This window comes from Aythya ferina (genome assembly GCF_964211825.1).
Source record: "Aythya ferina genome assembly, chromosome: 4".
In the NCBI taxonomy this organism is placed as follows: Eukaryota; Metazoa; Chordata; class Aves; order Anseriformes; family Anatidae; genus Aythya; species Aythya ferina.
In genome coordinates this window covers 858,548-881,567 of record NC_140300.1, presented here as the reverse complement: position 1 = coordinate 881,567, position 23,020 = coordinate 858,548, and the positions used below count along the sequence as shown (strand labels likewise).

At 54.6% G+C, this 23,020-nt stretch overlaps 1 protein-coding gene across 7 annotated transcripts in view; it reads right to left on the bottom strand.

The window, feature by feature from the left end:
- The window catches only part of ZNF638 (zinc finger protein 638), a 49,873-nt gene extending 27,154 nt beyond the window's left edge, over window positions 1-22,719 (bottom strand). For 3 of the 7 annotated variants that reach the window (XM_084516339.1, XM_084516340.1, XM_084516341.1), the window contains exons 1-7: window positions 22,570-22,719; window positions 12,019-13,642; window positions 6,134-6,195; window positions 5,816-5,854; window positions 3,081-3,385; window positions 1,315-1,649; window positions 155-301 (exon numbers count right to left, since the gene is read on the bottom strand). In XM_084516339.1, coding sequence (XP_084372465.1) covers window positions 155-301; window positions 1,315-1,649; window positions 3,081-3,385; window positions 5,816-5,854; window positions 6,134-6,195; window positions 12,019-13,642; window positions 22,570-22,688 — 2,631 coding nt within the window. In that variant the 5' untranslated portion in view covers window positions 22,689-22,719. Of the gene's footprint in view, window positions 1-154; window positions 302-1,314; window positions 1,650-3,080; window positions 3,386-5,815; window positions 5,855-6,133; window positions 6,196-12,018; window positions 13,643-17,052; window positions 17,279-22,569 lie in introns of those variants that run through there. The other 4 variants (XM_084516336.1, XM_084516335.1, XM_084516337.1 and 1 more) reach the window with 4 other exon arrangements.
- Between the last annotated feature and the right edge of the window lie 301 nt (window positions 22,720-23,020).

Sequence of the window (23,020 nt, the reverse complement as noted above, 5' to 3'; positions counted from 1 at the left end):
CTGCTATTCCAAGGTTACTTCTGTGATTTTTAATGACAACCTGCTCAGGAAGCCTTATCCAAAAGGACAAGCTGAGGTTACAGGTACTGCAGCTTTTATTGTTTGACAATTTCTTTTGCATTCTCGCACAAACACCTTCTGCTGGAAAACTCACCTCGTTCCTAGAGCGCAGTACGATGAGATCACTGACTTTGCCAAACGGCTGAACGATTTTTTTAATATCCTGATCTGAAAAGCCATCATCAGGTAAATCAGATATTTGAAGGACTGTCCCGCAATTCAGCAGTTCCTCTCTCAACAGCTACAAAGTAAAAAATAGAACAAAAACAAGCAATTTCCATGTTAAGTCTAGTACAACAAAGGAAAAAGCAACAGAAACTGCCCCAGAGCAGACCAACTGCTTAGCTCACTGAGGTGTTTTGAGTCTTTTGCTCTTTAACACAAGGACAGATCCATAATTCCAATCACAGAATGGCCTGAGCTGGAAGGGCCCTCAGGATCATCTAGTTCCGACCCCCTGCCATGAGCAGAGACAGTAACAACCTTCAGATTATTAGGTGACGTCAGCTAGGATTATCAGGTAACAGTGTACAACCGTCTTGTTTTTACTAAGTATTAAAAATCAATGTCATTCCAGCTGTCTAGGCTATGTGGGGAAAGAGTTGCCCAACTCCACTACCTTCCTTTCACTATCTATTAGCCTTCAGTATCAGCAGGCAGTGTCCTCTTCCCTTATCATTTACAGGCTAGGATCTACCAAGGACAAGTGCATCTACCACAGACACCCAAGAGTAACTAAAACAAAAGTCTGGTTTATAGGTGCTGTGTGTCCTGGTTTATAGGTGCTGCGTGTCCTGGTTTATAGGTGCAGTGTGTCCAAGAGATCCCAATCTGATGGACAAAGTCGACACTGGCTTAAGATCCTTCTTACAAGAGGAGTAAGAAGTTCTTCTGCCTCGCCTTCTGTGCATGACATGAAAATGAGTACTTTCTGCCTCCTACCCCTTATACTTACACGGTAGCACCTTCCAGCAGAGCTCATCACGCACCATTTATACAAACAAGTGCACAGCAGCACAGGGCCCCGAGCTTAATTGGGATTTCTTTCTGCTGCTGTAACACAAACCTCCTGGAGTGCTTCCCATCTGTTACAAAGCGCTTGCTGTGGTGCTTAGCACGAAGCTGTACTATCACAGCACTATCTATTGCACAGAATTAGCGAACAGAACAGTTAATCCTTCCCCACATGATCCCCCTGCAATGGGATACAAAGCAAATACTTCAAATCACAGAGAAAAACACTGAGAAACTCACCCTGTTATAAGGAGAAGGACGAGGTCCGCTGGTTCCTGCGGGTAAGTCTTCCTCATCCTCTTCCACTTCTTTGTCTTGGGGCGAATCGTCACTTTCAGGAGAAGAACTTGACCCAGGCAGAGAAAGCGTGTCCTTCTTCGCAGCCTTCGGTGAAACGCTTTTCAGCGGCTTCTTCATGTTTCCAGGCATCTTCCCTAGGGGTCCATGAGAGGATGGTGATTTTCCCGATCCCGAGGATCCTAGCCCAGCTGCTTGAAGTGATTTATGCTTATTGAACTCCGCTACAAAGCCAGGTCCTAAACTTTTCACTACTGCCTCCAAAGCTGCCCTTCTGTCTGTGAGGGGAAGGGAAAACAAACCCGTTTTTGGTTGGTTTTAAGAGCCCTCACCTACGCTGCTGTTCTGGTTTCTACGTTCCCTATTCCTGACTCAGTCCTGGAACCTGCTGAAGTTCGAGAACCTTAATCCCACTCTAGCAGAGGTGGCCTATAAATAAGAAACCTCTGCACTACTTTCACGGTGCTGTTGTATAACCTGACATTTTTAGTGAGGCTGACGTGACATGGGCAATATCATCTGCAAGCAGCCGAATGGCAGAGCAAGGAACGACTGCAGAATTTTGCATGTCAGGGAACGTAAAAAAAGAAAACAACTTTTCAAGCCTTTGATCTTTCTCTGACATACTGATGCACTGCAGTGCTTTTTGGCTTGGTGCCCTCTGCTAAACTCAGTATTCTTCGCTGTCTTGCTCTCTGTCACTTTGTCCTACAGCCTAACGTGCGGGTTTAAATTGCTCTTTAACAATCTGATACAACTTTGATTTCCCATATGCTTTGTTTTTGCGGAGATCGGTGAAAAATTTATATTTTGGTTCTCAATTGCCTCTTCTACCTATTGTGCTACATTAGAATGGGATTTTGCTCTTATAACTATCTCTTTGAAAATGCCTGTCCCTTCACAACTCCAGCTTCTTTCCCGTAAGAGCTCCCTTGCTCTTAATTTCCTTAACGCACACAAACAAAGGCACAGTATCCGGGTCAAAGAAAAAAGAGCCCATCCTTTGAAATTCCTTTGTTTTGCTCTTCAGAATTTGAAAAAGGAACAAAACCCTCAAACATACTTGTATTTCAGGCAAGGACTGAACTCAGAATTAATTACAAGGAACTGAGTTCACTCAAAATTTCCTAGAACAACAAGCTGGAGGAAATGAGCTGACTGAAGAGTCACAAAGTGGTGCAACAAAATGTTATGAAGCATGCTTCACTGAAAGCCTTTCAGGTACCACGCCCTTATGTCAACTAAATTATTTATGAAAACTTCATCTTTTCCTCATAAATTCCACCTCCATTCAATGCAGTTTCTGAGCATCGTTTTTTCTTTCTCCACATCTACACGGCACACTTGCAAAATTATTTTTTTTGATGCTGAACAAGCAAGCATCCTCTTGTTTTCAGTTCTTGACTATCTTTACTGGCTTAAAAACTGAGCAAACACTCAGAAAAGGCAGTTGTTCAGCAGTGGTTTGGAACCATTAAACTGTTTCTGACACTAGGCAAGGAAGACTTTTTATCTTTCAGAATGCCTGTTTCCTGCTAAGCACACTCCTCTCAAAGCAACAGCAAAAGGAAAAGTCGTTTTTAAAAACAGATTTTCGGTGGAAAACTACGGATAAACCTCTTGAAACCAACTCTGCCTTCCTGAAATTAAAGGAAGCTTCGATTTGAATGTGTAACACTGCATTTAAATAAGTGTTATCCGCCCTGTACCTTGCGATCGGGTCGCCCTCCTGGACCAGTCATTACTGGAAGACCTGGGAGGTCGCAGACTTGTTCTCAGCAGATTTCTTGACCGCTGTGGTGACCTTGACCTGTGCCTCGGGCTGAGCCGTCGCATCTGCCGTGGGCTTCGGCTTCGTGGTCTTGTTGGCCTGAAGCGGCCGGGGCTCCTGGATCGCGATCGCGACCGCCGCAGAACATAGCTGGAGCCGGCCACCCTCGAACGCCTGGGGCTGGGGCTGGCAGAGTTGGAGCGCCGCTTCGGGGTCTGGTTTTCTTTCCTGTCACCAGCATTTCTGGCAGAATAAAGGCATTCAGTGAGCTCTGACACGGCAGAGAATGATTAACCTGCGCCTGTTCAAACAGACTTTCTGGAGAAATTAAAAAAAAATCAACAATGCTTAGAGCCTAATTTATTAACAAACATGCTTCTATTTCTGGAGGAACCACGTCACCAATGTTAAACAGAACTGAGAGGTGAGTGGGAGAGAAATACCTGCATGGAGAGAAAGCTGTAAAGACAGCTCTGAAGTTACAAGCTGCAGGGCTACGAAAAATGAACAGAAATAGGAGAAGAATACATGAAAAAGTAATGAATGAAGATACTTTGCTTCTTCCAAATTTACTTTGGAAGGTGGCAACCTCATGCTGTTACATTTATAAGACTGATTGAGACTGAAAGACGGGTTCCACAGAACTACTTAAATACACACCTAATGCATACTTCTGCTATGGAGAGATGTCAAGCTGATGAAGAACATGGGATGAGATCCATCACAGCAACAGTCCTCTTAGAGGACCGAACAGATCACAGGAGTAAAAGAGAAAACCTTGAAAATGCACGGAGTATATTCTAAATTATCCAGAATATTTAAGGCAAGCTAGGACGAGTGCTTGGCCGTAGCATACTGGCCTGCCACTTGGCAATTTCTCAGCCCGTACTGAACCCTGCGATGACAAACATCCCCTGCCCAGGTAGAGCAGACGGTGCCTGAGAGACCTCACGTTAAAAAAAGTGTCTGATGGAGAAGCCCTTCAGCTCAGAACAAAAAGCAGAATCTCACCGGTAAATTTAGCACCAAAATTAAGAGACAGACCAGGAAATGACTGACACGGCATGCGTGCCCAGCACAACTAGACCCACTGGGAAGAAAATATGCTGATCAAACAAAATGCAGAAGTCTTAGCACAACGTGAGCAACACGTGTCAACTGAAAGGCTTGTAAGTCAAGCTAGAGCAAGAGCACTTCCTGAGGCACCACGTCCAGCCTTATTATCACTGTTTTAGAAGCCAAGTTCCTCTGAGATGGAGTAGGTTCAGGAGAGAGGGCTGCCCCCTGGCAGACTGGAGAAGGGGCTGACAAGACCTGTGTGGCCAGCAGCTAGCTGAGGTCAGCTGAAAAACCTCCAGTCCCCTAAATGACTTCCAACACGCCCCACACAGCGCATCCCAAAAGTGGTATTTAATTAGCAACCTTCAAACACCATTAAAAAGCCACATCACTCCTGGTATTCCTGTGCACCATAGAAATGGTTGAATGCAGTAGCAAAACAAAGCCATTTATAAAAATAAAGCAGCACAAAGCCAGCTACCAGAGGGTCACAGCACCAAGCGAGCTCCTCTGCCTTGCCCTGAGCCTGTGCCCGCAGCCCAGCCATCACTGACTCCCCAGCTGCAGACGTGCTGTCAGCACCCAGGACTCAAGGAAGCACCACCCAAAAAGACAGCTCTCGCCCCACCTGCAAGCACAGATCACTCTCAAAGTGCTGGTAAACGTCTGTCCAGTTCATTGAGCTCCTCCAGTTCGGGGCAGTTCCCTTTATCCCTGGTGTGTTTAACAGCAGCAGCACTTGCAGCTCTGCAGCAATTTCAGTTTGAGGTGTTAAAATATAATTACTCTCCGTGAAAGTTTGAAGTTTGTTTTATTTCCCTCTAACACCATATTGCTTTATGGTTATGAACATGGAGAGACCTTGGATGCACTCTGCAAATTAACCTGACCTACATTTTCAGCCTTTTTTTCTTCCAACTAATAGTGAGCTTCCCACGAAGCACGTCTAATTAATGGGGGTCGCAGGGCAAGGCAGCAAAAATGAAAGTCCTGTCGTTCCTGTTTGTGTTGAAGTTGGAGTATGCACAAACACTGAGGCAATAGAATAACTTAATCTCGCTGAGATCCAAGCAGAATTAGTCTGCAGGGTGTGTTTTTATAAAACGTAATTGTAAACAGAATAAGCTTTAAACAGAAGAGACATGAGTTCATCAGTTCCACTGCTTCTTCAGCCCGCGATCCCACAGCTTCCCAAGGGATCTATGGGCGAAAAAGTCTGGGGAATAAGGAGCCAACACAGGGTAGCCTACTGTCAAACAGACTTCAAGCTGCTAACAAGAGCGGCTTAATTGGAAAAAAGTTTAAGTCTAAAAGTCGAAATCCCTCAGTTTGATCACGACAGACTGAGGCACGGCTATGAGAAATGCCCACGGTGCATTGAAGAAATGTAAGGAGAAATTCCCTACAGCTTGCTCTCGTTCTTGTGAAGGAACTTTGGATACCGTGCCCCTCACCTGATTAAAGGATTTAGGGCAACACCATTTTACAACAAAAAGGCAAGGAGGCCGCCAGTACAGCTCGTCAGTGAACAAAGCAGGAAAATTCATTGCCTTCATTCCCAAATACTTGTGACAGTGACAAATTTAAAACCACCTGTAAGCAAAAGGCAGTTACCTCTTTGAAGAACGAGACTCGGGGTTCCAGTCTGGGTACCTGTTAAATGCAGAGAACACGACTGTCAGCAAAGAGAGCTGCGTCTGGGCACAGCCCTGGTCTCACATGCAGCAGCTGTTACAGATCTAAGCTCCCGTGCAGGACTCCAGCAGCACCACGTGCCACTTTCCTTCACCTAATAGTCTAAAACAAATTCAGAACAGTGCTCAGATATTGAGATCTGAACCACGGAAACCCACCCAGCACGGTTTGAGGGCCCACGTGCATGCACAGGAAGCGTTTTTTGGCCTAAATGAACTTTTTAAACAAATTCCTTACTGTTGGCGTAACTGGCGGCAGCTCTCGATGTGGGAGGGGGTGTTCTGGTGCAGAATCCAGTCCTAGGTGGAGAGAAGACATCCAGAGAAGTTTGATTAGCAGGGAAAACGTTAGCATTTGACCACAACCTGAAGCACTGTCATACTTTACCTTCCATTGCTAGCAAACGTTACTAACACATGATCTGATGTCGGGGTCACATTTCTCACTTGAGATTACCACTCCTTAATGCTAACGATGAGAACGCTTAATGATTATGGAAGGCTGCTGCAGAACACGAAGGAATTTAGGTGGAAAGTGTAGAGAATTACATCGCATTACATTAATCTGCTACTTCCATCAGCACCCTGCGCCGCTGTCACCGCATCTCCAGCACAAAGGGCTGATCCAGCAGCTGGCTACATGTAACGAGAAAGCCGTTAGCAGCCTTCACGAGCTGTCAGGCTGTATGAACACGCACGCGGCACAAGAAGCTGAATACAGCAGAGAACCTGACACAACGTGCTATCGGCGAGCCAAGTCTCATTTCTGTGGAAGCTCGACTTTAGCAGTGCTCCGAGCGCAATCACTCCTAAGAGCAAGCTCCAACGAAAGGTCATTCAAAAGCCCGATGAATCTTGTCACACACACACCCCCCCGTGAATTTCTATGCAGAAAAAGCCTTCGCAAAAGCCTTACTTGGGAAACAGCTGCTGGGATGAGCATTGCACAGCCACAAGTACAACGGGAGCCCCCAGACCTGAAAATTGCTTATGCACGGGGTTAAGGTAAACGCTGATTTAGTTCCCCTATAGGAAGCTGTGCACCAAGGCTGTTCTTGTGGTTGTAGGAGTAATGCTGGACTAAATTGGTGCTCCAGTGGAAGCAACTGCTCCGGTTAGCTCGCTGATCGAGAGCTGCTGACTGCTCTCAGATGGTATCACGTCGGGAGGGATCGTGTCAGGAGGGTACCACATCGTCGTGACAATCGCTGAGCATCCTTAAAGGCCAACTTCCTGCTGCTTCGGTATTTTAAACAATAATGGGTGAATAATGCAACTGACAGGCCCGGCTTTACAAAATGCCTCGCTGTTCTGAAATTACCTGGCTCTCTGGGATGCACGTGCCGGTTTACACAAGGTTATAAAACACCGAGCGAGCAGCGTCTCTGGTTTATTGGCAGAAAGGCTGAACACACCGCTTCAAAGGAAAGCTGGTGACGGCTCACTCAGAGCACGTGAGGTGGGAGGAATTGATGCGACCACGGGTAGCTTTGTGCGTTTTGCCAGCCCAGAGGACGGGGTGAAAACAGCCGCTCCCTGCGCTTACAGCCCCAGCCTCACAGCACTGAGATCTGCTAGAAGAGAGCCACCCCAGCTATTTATGCTGCACACAGCTTTTACAGCAAACACAGCCCGTTTTAAGCACCAGACTTACTTCCATTTCCTGAAGAAGCAGACACGCTGCTCAACCATCTCCGGAGGACACTGTGCTCACACAAACATCCCCACTGCCCAAGCACCGGCAGGAGACAACCCTCACGGGCCCCTCCGCAGCAGCCTCCCCGGTGGGACCATGGCAAATGCAGGGTTTAAGAGCAGCTGAAACACCTTGCAGGCTGTAGGACAACGCAGCTACAGATCTGTGCGCACAGGAAGCACACGGACCACGTACAAATTAAAAAAAAAAGCAAGCAATTCCTCAGGATAAGCTGGTTTCGTCCTCGTAACACGCGGTTATTGAGCGATCCCATCCGTAAGAAGGCTGTTTGTCCGTAGCCTTGAAGGTAGATGGAAAAATCGTCACTGAAGGGCTGAAATTAGCTGTTGGAAATGAAAGGCAAGGGGACTTCAGGCACTGCCCAGTGCAGAAAGCACACCCGGTGTCCGTGAGGGCCGGCAGAGGCCGTTCTGCTTCCCCAGGTCTTCAGCTGCCGGAGCAGCGGGCACTGCAGAGGCTGGCAGGCCCACAAGGAGATATTCTCCTCCCTCACAAAACCCCCGTTCTTCTCCTCTTCAACTCTTCGCTATGCCGATGCCCTCTTGCGTTTCGTATCATCGCAGGAGCCTCCATTTATGCGTGTTCCTCCTCTTTGATTAATTCCTCGCCCTTTTCAAGTCTTCGGAAAGATTCCAGGCCCTCTGGCAAGGCTGTCCCACCGCACGGATCCTTCCCCCAGACGGATCCTTCCCGGCAGGAGGAAGCCCCCAGCCAGCTTCACACTGCACCTCGAACCCACACGGGCCAGGGGAGAGCAGCTCTGTCGCCGTTACCTAATTTTGGGGGGCCAGCAGGTCTCGGGGTATTGTGCCAGCCCAGCCCACGTTACAAAAAAGCCAGGAGGAAGAGGGAGCAGGATCGTGTTTTGTCCCACTACATCAGTGATGCAGCCACAATTCCTGTTGTGGGGAACCCCGTGGCTGTAGGACTGTGTGCAGGGTAAAGCCCAGGGCACCACAACACAGCCTGGTTAAGGTCAGAGGGGATCTCTGGAGGTCACCTGGGCCAGGATCCTGGCTTTAAATCTGTTTTAGCTGGAGGAAAAAACCCTAATGTGGTGCTCTACTCATCAGCACAGGGCTTCCAGTACACACAAACCCTCCTGCTGCTGGCATCACGGCCGTGCTCTGTTCCCAAAGGGCATGGTTGGAGACAGAAACCACCCCTCACTGCTCCAGCATGACCACAACCCCCAGCTGAAAGCGAAGCCGCTCTGTGAAGCGTTCGTGGAATGTTTTCATACGTCGGGGAGGCTGGAAAATACATTTGAAAGCAGAGGACACCGAGGTGAGGTCGCATCTAACCCAGGACAAAATCATTCTTCCCTGAAAAACCACCGCGGGACGCTTCTGAGAACTCCTCCCAGGTCCAGAAGTCGTCTCAGCACCGACTGGCTCGCCAGATCTGTGTGTGAAGCTACCAGGCGCTGCAGGGCTTATGAAATGCTTCTCCCCACAGCAAGCCGCGGTGGCTGCGCCACGCCGCTGGGAGATGTTGTAACTTCTGACTTGTGAGCAGAGCCGTAGCTCAACAGCACTTCCAAAGAAATGATCACACAAAGAGCGCTGCAGGAGAGGTGCTCGGGGTTCTCCTCGGATCACAGAAGAACCAGAAAGTGCACCGAGTGCTGAGCGGCAGGAGCTGCACGCAGAGCACTGCTCCGGAGGATTTGGGAACGCCGCAGACCTCTCAAGGCCGTTTCGGCTTTTATTCCATCAGACCTCATTAATTAAGCAAAGCTAAATACGTCAGCAGATAAAAACCCCGGGGAGAGCTGAGCAGATGCTTTGGGGAACGGCAGAAGCATTTTTCAGCTCCAAGCCAAAACAAAGCCCTGGCTGGGTTTCGCTGCTGTTATGGCAGAGGCAGGCTGCAAGAACGAGGGCGACGGGGCTGAGATTTTGCAGACAGCAGGCTTCAGCCACCACCAGCCCCCGCAGCTCCGCAGGCCCCTCCAGGAGCAGCAGCCAGCTGTAAATCTGTCAGTTCAATAATGTGACATCAGGTAACCTGTTCGAGCTCTCTTCCGAGAGGCAGCACAGCTTCTGTGTCAAACTTGTCAAGAAAATGGACCCTAGATGAGTCTGCTTCTGCACAAGGCTGGGTTAAAAGAACCTACAAAAGGCAGTGCAGCACATGAATGCTCTGTGAAATCCGTTATCTCAACACCACAAACTTCAGTTTTCAGATGTTCAGTCCCTTCAAGTGTTGGAGAAAAAGGTTTTCTTCACCTGGTATCTTTCATCCTCTTCATAACTCGTCGTCCGCTCTTGTTTCAAGCCATCCTCTTTGCTCATCTCCTTCCTTCCCGAAGCCATCCAACCTTTCCAACTTGCCAGGGGACAAGACTCCCGTCTGTAACGCAGCGTTCCCAAACAGCCTGCTGCAGCTGGGCAGTCCCCGTGCCTCACCAGTCCGGCCCAGAACAGCTCCTGAAGATGCAGATTCCCCTCGAGGTGTGCTGGGGAGACGAGACCAAAGGCAGCCTCGCTCACCGGGTGTCTCCTCTTGCAGGGCTCACGGCAGCAGGCACGGGGGAGCCACCAGCCCAGAACTCACCTCCCGCCTACAGGCGGCTGCAGCTCGGGCTTCTGGAGCCATCAGAGGCACGGCCCTCGGAGGACATCCTCTGTGAATTCATCCTGTTATTTCTGAACTAATATTTGTCAAAATTGTGGCAAACTACCTCTGTTCCCCGTGGAACACCCCTGTGCTAGCACAGCTCACGCCCCACGAGGCTGTACGTTCCTGCTCCATCGCCCCACCACTGCTCATCTGCCAGTTCCAAGGGCCTCATCGCTTCCAAAACCCAACGTCCAGGGCACCTCCAGCCACACAACCGAGACACAGCTTTATTTGTAAACCCACACCATAAATGCAGGAGGAATCTCTCATGCTTTAGGATTCACAAATGTACAGCGCTAACATTGCTCGAACAGATTTTTATTTCTTGCAGTATGGGGAAAAAAAAAATAAACAACTAATTAATCTTATTATTTTGAAACATCGTTGTTTGAATGTGACTTGTCCCAAACCGGTACGTGATGCGTAATCAGCAGCTCATATACATTAAAAAAAAAAAAACACAGAATCAAGTTAACTTATGCTGGAGCTGGAAGCTGGCATGACGAGGAGAAAAGGTGCAGTGGGATCGGGGAGCCTGGAGAACACACGCTACGCTGAGTGCCATTAAAAGGAGGGGTTAGAGATCTGTGCCTCCCCCAGAAATTCAGCTGATTTGTCAACTGGTTTTTAGTAAAAACATTTCCTGGGTTTTAGCAAGAAGCAGTACGCAAGCTACCAAGTACTTCACACTTACACAGACCGCACTTCTCCAAAGCGCTGTGCCCAGTTATGAACACAAACACGAATTTGTTGCCCTGTTCAGTTTTAGACGTTTTTATCTTAATTCAAGCTTCCCTTTCGGTTTTGTAACCCGCCCGAGCAGCTGCAATTCTTCCTGGCCGTCAGTGCTTCCCATGTGAAAGTGCTTGAACTTTTATTTGTACTCTGAAGTCCCCAATGCAGCTGTCTCCATCTTAACTGTGCGCTCCCTTTTGTAACGGGCAGCACAAACAGGGCCTGCAGTCCTGCACGGTTCTGCCAAACTGCAGAGAGTGTCCCCCTCAGGCTTCCCAAGCTTGCTGATGTCTATTTAAAGTCTATAAACATGAAATTAATAAGGAAGCATTTCATTTTAAATGACATTCTCCTGTATTTCTGACACATCCAGCTCAGGGCTTTCATGAAAAATCTACAGCTTTTGGGATTCTTTTCTCTCTCCCCATATTCCCCGGTTCCCTCTGCCGGGAGCTGGAACTGTGACTTGCTCCAGAGCTGAACGCTAGGTCGGATGAATGGAAGCATTTTGTGTACTCGTCAGAGCTGCCCTTCAGTCTCTGGGCCAGCCAATGTCACCCAGACCACATTTGGAAGATTACATTTTTGCAGATAAATAGGCTGCTTTGTTTTGAGGCAGACTTTGCGGGAGTGGGGCTGAATATCTGAACATCTCAGCCACCCCGCTGAGACCCAGCACACGATTTCTGCACGCATTTTAGTCACCCGGATGATGGATTTGACCCTACTGGTAAAGGGTTTGCTCTGTCACTCGAAATCCCATCGCAGAAGGCATAAATCATATTTCACATTCAAAGAAACCACAATAACATGCGTAGAAATTCTGAAATGCAGTCTGAGAGAGAACACGCTGTGCAGCGGGGTTATAACCGTTCCCTAGCAGGGTTTCTAGCAGTTTGCAATTAGCACACAAGCACCCAGGCTGCCGAGCAGCAGCACAACTCATTCAACGCACGATAAAAAAAAAAAAAAAATTAGTTCATGAAACAGTGCAGCAGGTAAGGTGCTGAGCACAACTTAGGCAAGAATCTTTGAAAGCCACTCACCTTCATATGAGTGCATTCTATGTTACAGAGAGAACACATATGGGGGAATATTCTCGGAGACGTGGCATAGTAGTCATTCATCATGGAGGGCGTGGGCAGCCTTTTGATCTTCTGGGCATCGGACTGCAGGAACACGGGGAGCCACGAGGCCTTCACGATGCCAAAAGGAGATTTAATCGGCCCCTCGGGCTGCGGCTGGAAGGGTTTCTGCCCCGCCACCGAGCCGCTCTGCGCGGCGGGCTGGCTGCTCCCGGCCTCGTGCTGAATTCGCTCGTGCTGGCCGACGGCTGCGAGGAGCTCGGCCGAAAAGGGCGGCTGGGCCATGGGCGGCATCACGTGCTGGGGCACGGGCGGCTGCACCAGGGGCGGCATGACTGGAGGCAGCAGGGGCTGCGCCAGGGGAGGCAGCATGGGGGGAGGCAGCATGGGCGGCATGACGGGCGGCACCGCCGGCTGCGACACCGGCTTCACCACGGGGAGCCCCCCCGCGGGCGCTGAGCACAGCCCGGACACTTTGCCGGCGGCCTCGGTTGGAAAAAAGGAGCGGGAGGTGGAGGAGTCGTTCTGGAAAGCCGGAGGTTTCAGCAAATCCTGAACGGGGAACACCGGGTTGCACGGCACGCCGGGCGGCGGGACGCCCATGGGCACGTTCTGCTCTCGTTGGAAGTCTTCCCTGCTCTCTGGCGCCGGCGCTTCGGGGTTATAAACGCGCGACTCGAGGGGATCCTCGTTCAGCACCTCGCTGTTGTAAGCACGCACCTCCAGGGGATCCTCGGTGTAACCGTATTTGCTGGCGTGCCCGTAATCGATCACTTTGCCCTTGACCGCCGCGCCGCTCGTTCCGCCCAGCGTTTCTTCTCCGCGGCTCGGAGGATGCAGACCCGACAAAGAGTGACCCATCTTCCGAATCCGGATCTCTCTCAGGATGAGGGGCATGTTTTCGGGCGTCAGCTGGTCGTCTGGGTAGCGACTGAGCTCCTCCAAGTCTTCGTTGGAGAGCCCGAAGCTGGCCAGGATGCTGGAGGCGCTCTCGGGCGTGTAGCGGCTCTGGGCGTTCGTGTTCTGCTCGGGGATTCGGGCCGGGGGGGGCGGCTTCTGCGCGGCGGCCCCGGCCGAGCAGGGGTTATTGTCCCAGCGGCTGCTGCGTGCCTCTCCCTTCTGCTCCTGGTGGAGGTTCGTTTTCACCTTTACCTGCCTCGGATCGGCCCTGTGCAGAGTCACCCTCACGTTGATCCTCTGCGAGCCCGTCCACTGGAAGCTGTCCTGGCCCGAAAATCTCTGCGGTGCTCCCGGAGGCGTCCCCGGCGCAGGTTTTCTCTGCAGCCCCGCAGCGCCTCCTCCCCTAAAGGATCCCGGGGGCTTGGCGCCGGCCGGATTGGGTCCTCTCGGCCTCTGGGGCAGCGCTCCTCGAGGGCTAAACATGGTGCTTTTCAGCAATGCCTGACCCAAGCGAGCATGAGGAGGTGCGGAGCTGCTGGCAGCGACCGAGGTCAAGTGCTGGAGGGCCAAGTGCGTCTTAATTTGGGCAAGCTGTAAAGGAGGAGGGCCCAACAGAAGTGGGCTCGCAATGCCAAGGTTCAAGGAATTCACAAGTGGTGCGAAACTTTCCAAGAACAGCACAAAGCTGAAAGTTAAAAGACAAGCGTTAGATTGTGTCATCTTTTCACCTGCGTCACGCTGCGGGTTCTCTAACCCGGGGAGGAGGAGGACAAGGGAGCTCAGGCAGCAGCGCTTCAGCGACAGGTGAAGCGGTGCTTTCGAGAGCGAAATCCCGTTGCACAAAACCTTTTTGCTGCACAGCCTTACCCAAAACACACAGCCCTTCTGCAATCGAGCTGTGCCCACGAGCTCCGTGCCCAGCCAGGACACTTTCAACAGCATTGCCGACGCCTTGACACGGCAGCTCGGCACGGTTTGCGTTTATTTCAATCTGGAGCTGTGTCAGGAGCAGTAAGCCAAAGTATTAAAACCCTCTCCAAGTGTTTACGGAGTAGGACTTGCGAGTGAAATCGTTACGTGGAGAGCTCGGAGCAGTCACAGCCTGGATGTGGGGTTTTTGGGATCAAGCTGGAGCCAGCAGAGCAGCGCTCGGGGGGCCACTCCCGCAGCGATCCCCACGGGTGAGCTACAACACCCTGCAAGCATCCAAGGGGTGTGACAGCGCCCGAGCTCTGTGCCTGGAAGGTTTCCATCCCGCAGATGTGAAAGGCACGATCTTACATCCAAACAACTCGAAACAGAAAGGTGTGGGGCTGTATCAGAACGAGCTATGCTCCAGAATAAAACCAGCAGAGGGGCAGTGGGAACCACCACCTGGAATTTCGGCTGGAAGCACCAAGAATTTAATCCCGTGAGGCAGTCAGGCACCTCCACAACCAGGGGGTGCAGGACAAAGCGATGCCAGCCTAAAAAAACTGACTCCTGACAGAAGTTTTCCAATAAACGGAGGTGCCTCTCTCAGGACTGCTCGCCGTAAGGGCTGCGGTTTGAGGATCTCAACTCAAAATCCGCACGGAGCTGTAGCCTGGGAGAGGTGAGCCACGTAGGAGCAGCAAGTTTCACACTCTGAGGATGAATTCTGTAAGCTGTCCCGACCTTTTTTGTTTTATGTCCCATCCCGTTATGTCATTTTAAACGAGGAAAGCCTGAAGTCAGCCCAAGAAGGAACAGCAGCCACAGGACCACGAACCTCAGAAAATAATGGGAAGGAGCCGACCCCCACCGGGCAGCACCAGGGGCTCTCACCCCGACCCCTTCCCACCTCTTCCCCCTCCCACAGTGCCAGAACAGAGCCTCACGCAAACAACCCCGAAATCATCTCCTGCCTTTCAGTTCCCTCTCCTCTGGATCCCTCATCACTGCGGGGCAAAACCAGAACCACCTCCCAGCACGTGAATTTGGAAAGCAGTCAGAGGGAACAATATTGGAGCCACCCAGAACGAGGAGGAACGCAGCAGCAGGGAACATTTTCAAAATAAATGTGCAGCTTTGCAAACCAAACCTGCGTTTGCTGGGTCGGGAAGCTCCCAGGGGACGTGGCCAGGAGCTCAGGAGCGGATTTCCCGTCGCTGGGACTTCCAGGAGCTGCAGATTTCAGCCCCGGCACGCTCCCACGCCACCAGCTCGCAGCGAGACGCGGCCCCACACACACCTCCGGGCCCTCAGCAGGCAATTAACCCGGCCAGAAACGAGGATTTGGCAGGTAGAAAAAAACAACTGCTATAACGCACAGTCAGTCTGTAACAAATGTCACGAGGAGGTGGCCTCTGCTTTGGGACCATTTGCAAATTACCCCCGTGCCTTAGGAGTTTTCTGGAGCGATCTGTTCAGCGGGGAAACGGGCACAGGCTCGCCTCACCCCGTAGTGCTCCACTGGAATAAAACATTTTAAAGCAGAACAGCTGAGTTCAGTTTGCTGTTCAGCGAGTTTTCTACAGCTGAACTTGAAGATCAGCAGGCTGTGATAACCTCCTTTCCTCCAGCTCCTGCAGCCTTCCTCCCTCGGCGCTGTTCTAAGGGTGGGAAATTTGCTTTACCCGAGGTGTTCACGGAGCGAGATGGTCAAAACGAGATTTTTCTCAGCAGCAACACGCCGAATCCTGCAAGCTCTTCAGGGCTGGCTCACCCCAGACCTGCTCCCTCTGCCTCCAAACCAAAAACACAGCAGAAGCAACCCACGGGGAGAGGAGCCCTGCCTGTGGCAGGCAGCGAAAAGCTCTGGCTGCCAGCAGCTCGTTCGTCTCAGCAGCCCCAGCACACGCTCAGCGATAACTCACCACTTCCCCTTTTAGCTCTGCAGCCTTCTCACAGCCCCTGTGCCACCACAGAGGTGTGGATGTTAATAAAGGTGACAGCTAATTAATTAACTAACCTGGAATAAAGCTGGTAACGAGGCAGAGAACTGCACTGCCAGGGGTGCAGGGAGCACCGGCAGCGCTGCCGGCCGGGAGATGCGGCACAGACATGGGAAGGAAAAGGGCACTGCAGCTCCTGCAGCGCTGCTGAGGTCGAGCTTTTGGTGGAAAAAGTGGGAAATAAAAAAAGTCTGCGTGTCCTGAAGCTGTCTCAGTGGCAGCGGGGCCTCAAGCTGAACTCGCTCGCTCCCCAGCGTGAGAGGAAGAGTGGGAATAAGCGGGGTAGGAGCAAGCAAACAAGGCGGGCACTCACCTCCTGCCGCTCAGCCGGGCTCTGGCACCACACGACCTCAAAAGCCACGAAGCAGCCCCTGCCCCACACCCCTCTGGCCCAGTTTTCTGGCCGAGCTGTGGCAGTTACAGCCCTCAGCCCGCAGGGTTGGCTGTTCTGCCTGTCCCCTCCCAGCCTCCTGCCCACCCCCAGCCGGGGGGAGAGCCCTGAGGACACCGAGCGCTTCCCCCCCGACCCCGTCACAGCCCCACAGAGCTGTGGTCAGCACCCCAAAATCCTCCCCAGGCAGATCCTCCTGCTGGAGCACCTCCCCGGGGGCTTACAGAACAGGGAGGGCTCACGAGCTGCTCGAGGAACCAGGACACGAGCTCTGCAGGCACGCAGAGGGAGAAAAAGCACAAATTTACTCACAAATTTACCCAGAGGGGAGAAAAAGCACAAATGAACAACGAGCACCTGGGAAGGCAAAAAGCAGCCCGGCCGGAGGCAGCAGCACGCACAGCACAGCTCCCTGCAACCTTCCAAGAGTCTGTCCCAGCCTTCCAAATAACTAAATAAATAAATCTGCGCAAGGTTTTCAGCAAGTAGTTCTTAAAAGAAGCCAAAAAAGGTCATTCCAGCACCCTTTTTGAATATTCGCAGCAGAAAATGACTGGCTTTTAGGGAATTTTTACTTTCCACCTCAAATTTCCGAGCACCACGAACCCTGCGGGCTGCTCCCTGCACACACGCAGCAGCTCTGAGACACGTGGAGCTCTGCACACCCCATGTGGAGTCCCCCAGACCCAGAGCAAACACAGACACTGCTGCCTAAAACTCCTTTTTAAAAACCTCTCCTTACACGGTAATTAACCTGATGGCAAAGCAAGCAGAAAGCGTTTTATTTACCTTTAAACCTGAAACGCTGGGAAAACGTTCCAGCGTGCTGCCTGGTTCACACCAAGCCGTGGAGCTCTTCTGTGTCAGCGTGGGTACGGCAGCGTCTGCTGAGCTCAGCCCCAAGACAAACGGTAATTTGGGGGAAACAGAAGAGGGAAGAGCAATGCAGGGAGCAGCAGCCGCTTGGAACCCCACCCCTGGCCAAACATCGCTGGGTGATATCACTTGGTGTACGAGCTGGAAGAGGAGAGGGAGCAGCCGAGGGAGCAGCCTCATCCCTGACGTCCTCCACCCTTCAAAACCGCACGATTGTTCTGTCAGGGCTGGCAGCTTTCCCTTTTAAATCTGGACAAGAAAGCAATCAAAGACGCTGGCTGCCCTCGAGGGGTGCCTCTTCAACGGGGAAAATAAAGACCTCGCTCCTACACCCGCCCTCTGCAAGAGCTCACAGCCTCAAGACCTCGGTATCTGAAGATCCCCCTGACTGACCCCATACCGGGGGGGGACACAGCCCAGAACCGGCCCCGTGCTTCGCTGCCAGGATGGGATATAAGAGAACAAAAAACAATTGTCCTTGCTGGTTTAAAACACGATTGGTTTTAATGACTTGTTTAGATCGGTTTTAAGTGACCCTGGAGAAAAATAAATTTAAAAATTGACCACGGTACGTTATTGTATGGAAATAATTGGGGGCATGTACACTGAGGATGGATGTGTCTGACCTTCCAGAGCAGCCTGCTCTGCGACCATCTGCAGGTTCCCACCTCAGCACCACGACCCAGACCACGCAGACCACGCCGCTGCCCGGCGTGAAGAGAATTTTGCTGCTTTTTCACCTTTTTTGACCAATTTCACCTTTTTTGACCAATTCCAACCCATTATCGCCTCCTTTAGCCAACAAACCGCTCCCAAGAGGCGGTCTGCCCTGCTGCCTGCCAGCACCCAGCCCCGCGCTCTGAGCACCCCAAGGCCCCGAGACCGGGCCCCGGGACCGAGTCCAGGCCCCGGTACCAGGCCCCGACCCCCCCCACCCCCGCCGCCGCCATTTTGTGCGTCCCCTCAGCCCGGGGGCGGCCGGGGGCCGAGCGCCTACCTCCGGGAAACCGCAGCCCAGCGGCTCCGCTCGGCTCCGCGCCGCTCCCGGCTGCCCCCCGCCGCTCCCCGCCGCCTCCCCGGGCCGGGCTGGGCCGCACCGGGGCCGCACCGGGGCCGTGAGGCGGCGGGAATGCGCACTGCGCATGCGCGCTGCGCACCCCCCCCTCCCGTTAGGGCTCTGCGCAGGCGCAGAGAGCAGCCAGAAGGTCGGGCACGCATGCGCACAGCGCGCATGACGCCACGGAGGGCGGGGGCTTCTCGGTGAGGGCACCGCGCTCGCACTGCGCCTGTGCGGCCGCGCTCCCGCAGCCTGAGGGGGAGTGCGCATGTGCTGAGCGTGGCTGAGGGGGCGGGGCGGACGGTGGTGCCGCGGGGCATGCCGGGAGCACGCCTCCCTATATAAGCGGCACGCGGCGGTCGCCATTTTAGAGCGCGGTGGCGGCGCCAAGCGGGCGTGAGGCTCCCGTCAGGTGTCCATGAGGCTGCAGCGCCTGCCTTTAATTTTTTTAATTAATACGGGCAAAGAGCCTGAAGCTGTGACTCACCCAGCCTCCCTGAGCTGTGTGCTGGCTGTTGCAGCAGCAGCGTTAACACCTGGTAGTTGGGAGCAGGCTGCAGCCTCTAATACACTCGCGTCCCCAAACGTAATTAAGCACAGTTCCATAATTAAGCACGGTTCCCCAAACACAATTAACCCAGCCTGATTAACCAACCACAATTAACCCGTAGCTTTGGTGCTGGCCCTACAGTCCCAAAGGGTCTGTCACTGTGGGCAGCCGCCTTGCTGTGGGCGCAGGGAGCCCCCCGGGCAGCCCTGGGGGTGCTTGCGAGGCTGCCACGTTGTCCCCAAAACACCCCAAATTATGCCAAAACTGACTGTGGGGACACCCCAAAACGTCGCTGTTCCATCACGGTGACTGTACCCAACCAAAAAGTCTCGGCACAAAGCAGGCACGGGACCAGCCCTGCCCCACACCACACCATTTGCCCACACACAGCCTGTGTCAGCAGGGTCCAAATGTGCTATTTGGGGTGTATTTGGGGCATTTTCGGGTCGGTTCGGCTCAGTTCAGTTTGTGTGCGGCCACCGGGAGCGATTCACCAGCACTCAGCTTCCTGACAAAGCCGGGCTGACACTGAACAAAGCCAGGCTGACACAAACAGCTCGCTGCTCTCTGTCTCCAAACCTGCTCAGTTCCTCTCCAGCACATCAGGCCTGGAAACCTTTAAAGATCGGATTTCCAAATATTCCGGGCTTTTTGCAGCCACCCAGCCCTGCTGCAGACCGCAGGCATTCCCTGCTCCCCCCACGGCAGTGGAAAAACACAGCTGGGGCTGTAAAAATACAGCTGGACGCTGTATTTCTGAGGCTTGGGGATCGAATTTGTGGCTAAATTTCTTGACGTGTGCCTGCGTCTGTTCTGCCGTGGACGGTCCTCGCTGGGAAAGTCATTTTTGGGAGGTTATATTGGGAAATTGGTTGTCGGTTAGGAGAGGGGTTCAGCTTTTATGGTGAGACCACCGAGCTCTGCCGGAGTTATCAGTGGTTTTAGGGGCCTCCCAAAAGCAGACGGTGCCCAGCACCTGCTGGGAGGCTGAAACGTCTCATTGGGAAATAACAGTTTGGGTCAAAAGCTTTATAAAAAAACAATAATCATCATAATAAAAGCTGAGATGAATGCTCAGCCTGCGCAGCGCTGCTGTGCTGCTCCTGTGGGTGGTGCTGCCCTGACAGCTGTGAGAAAAAACACAGCCAAAAATAAGAAAAAAAACCCGGCTGGAGTCACAACACGCCGAGCTCCCAACACAAAGCAGGCAAATTCCTCCAAGGGAGCCAAATTCCTCCTGCCCCCAGCACCTGGAGGCCTCCCCGGCTGCCTGAGGGGGGTTTCCTCTGAGAGGAGGCACGGATTAAGCAGCAGGAGGGTGTGTGATGAGAGGAAAATGAGCCAAAAAACTGATTTCTGCGCCTGGTTTTGTGGGGTGAGCACAGGGAGCAGCCTGCAGAGGGGCGCCCCGTCCCCGCGGGTGCTCAGCACCCGGCAGCAATTACAGAAGCGTGGTCTTAAAAGGCATCATTCGGAGGGAAACACTAAATAAGCTTGGGGAATGTAAACACCCGGGCTGCTCACACAGCCCCGCCAGCCCCTGCCCTGCTGACACCAGCTCTGCTCCTGCCAGAAGCTGCAGAAGTCGTGAGATGCAAAACGCAGGGAGGCAAAAGGGATATGAGGCAAAATCTTACGGTTTTGGGGGAGTTTCAGACGGTCTGACCCTGTCCCGGCCACAGCCAAGGCTCGGATGCTGCCCCCGAACCACCTCCAGTTTGGGGCAGTGTGGATGTTTTCCCAAACTTCACCCCTGGAAATGGGTTTGATGGCTTCAGCTGCGACCTGACACGGCACATTGGGTCCCTGCAGACCCCCAACACCAAAAAAAACACCCAAAAAGCTTCAAAAGGAGCTCACGGGAGCTGGAAACTGCCCAGCAAACGAGAAAAGCCAAAATCAGCAGCAGGAGGGAGCCTGGGGAGGGGAGCTCCACGGGGCTGGGACCTGGTTCCCTATGGGTGCTGCTGCTGCTCCTGGCCCGATCTCTGGGGCAAAAACAGCCTGTTTTGGGGCAGATGTGCTTCCTCCCTGCTCGGCTGGTTTCCCTGCTCGGTCCTGGAGCTGTCAGAGCTCCGGGCTGGGAGGATTCCCAGCAGATGGTGCCTCTGAGCTGGGAGCACCGCAGCCAGGCTGGATCCCCGCAGCCTCTCCGGGGTGGATCATCCGTGGGATCGAGGTGCTTGGGGCTGCCAGGAGATAAAACCCTGGGCCTGGCAGCAGCAGCAGGCAGAGGAGGGGTCGCTGATGCTGCCAGGGCATCAACCCAGCGCTGGGAGCCCCCAAAATCACAGCGGGAAGGGCAGCTCCGGGCTCTGCTCTCTGCCCCCTGCTGCACCCCAGGGCATGGCCGTGGCTGCAACAGGAGCCCTGGGACGTCCCGACAGCATTTAAGCAGCGTGAACTCATCGGCACGAGGCTGGCAGCGGGTGCCTGCAGGCAGACGGAGGGTACTGGGAGCACTGGGAGCACTGGGAGCACTGGGAGGCGCGGTGCCGGTGCTGCCCACCCAGCCAGCAGCCCCGGTGCCGGGTCCTGTCCCTGTAGGGCCACCCCTGGCACCGCTTCGTCCCGGGGTCAACGTCTCGAGCGTGTCCCAAAAGGGCTTGGCCGGCGGCCACGGGGCCAGGCGCCGGGATTAGCGCCCGCTCAGCAGCTCCCAGCGACGCCCAAATTTCCTCGCTGCGATCCCAAACGGCCGCCGCCGCGCTCCCCTCCCCACGTGCCCCATAGCCCAGTGCCCCCCGGGGGGTTGAGGGCCAGACCCCGCTGGGCGCAGGGCCACCACGGTTTGGGAAGGGCCAGCAAACGGCTCGGGTCCCAGCCCAGAAAGGGATGACCCCAAAACGGCGCAAATCCACCCCAAAACGCCAACGGGACGGGGAGGAGGGGGGAGAAGCGTGCCCGAACCCAAAGCCAGCGGCCCCAAACGGGAACCAGGAGGAGGTGGCGGGCAGGGGACGGGGCACGGGGGGGCTACCGGCTGCCACCCCCCCGTCCCGGGATGGGGCCCCCGGTGTCCCGGTGGCGTCCTAAAATTCCTGTGGCTGCAGCTGGGACCGGGATGAGCCGTCCCCGTGTCCCCGTGTCCCCGTCCCGCCGCATTGGTGACATTCCCTGGCCCCCACCGGGCCCCCGCCGGCCTTCAGTGACCTTGGGGGGGCTGCCGGGAGCCCCGGGGACGGGCCCCTCGGTGCCCCCGTGGGGTCACGGTGCCACCGATGGGGCTGCGGGGACACCGGGGGGGACACCGGGGGGGCACCCGGTACCTGTGGACCCCCCCCCGGTGCCACCCCGGGGTTATTTTTACCACCCCACAGCCCGGCCATACAAGGAGCCCTCAGACACCCCGGGACCGGGCCCGGTGCCCCCGGTGACACCTCGGGGGGTGGCACCTCACCCCCCCCCGGGACCCCCACCGGGCACCGGGGGTTAATACCGGGGGCCGGGACAGCACGGGGAAGGGGTCCGGTGCTTTGAGCCCCCCATGGGGGTGACCCGATCTCCCCCTCCCGGTAAGCCCCGTTCCCCGGTGCCCCCCCCCGGTATAACACCGGGCACCGGGGGCAGGCACAGCACGGGGCTGGGGGGTCCGGAACCGGTGCTGTGAGCCCCCCATGGGGCGAACCCGGTCCTACGGGGGACCCCAAGCCCCCCTCCCCCGGTAAGCCCCATCCCCGGTGCCCGCCCCCCGGAAAACCACCGGGACCTCCCGGTAAACCCCTGGGACCCCCCGGTAAACCCCTGGGACCCCCGGGGACGTGAAATTTGCCCTCCCCCCCACCTCCCCAGCCCGGGGTCGTTCCGGTTCCCTCCCACTCACCGCCGGAACGGGTCGAGGGGCACCGGGGGGGGCACCGGGGGGGGCACCGGGGGAAGAACCGGGGGGGTCCCGGGCCCCCTCTGCCGGGGCACGGAGCCTCCGCCACCCACCGGCGGCATCTCGGAGGGGAGCAACGGGGGCCCGGGGGGGGGCGGCGCCGTCCAAAGGGGGCTCGGGGAGGGGCACGGCCCCGCCCTTGGGGGCACCGGGGGGGGCACCGGGGGGGGGGTTACCGGGGGTTACCGGGGGGGTACCGGGGAAGGGGCTGCCCCCCCCCCCACCGGGGTCACCCCCTCGGGGGGTGCGGGCGGGGCCGGGTGACCCCGGATGACCCCGGGTGACCCCCGGGGAGGGCGGGGGGGGCAGCCCCGGTGCCACGCGCCCGCCACGTGACAGCCGCCGCCACCGGCGGCCCCGCCCCGCCGCCCTCGCCCGCCCTCCGCCAATCAGC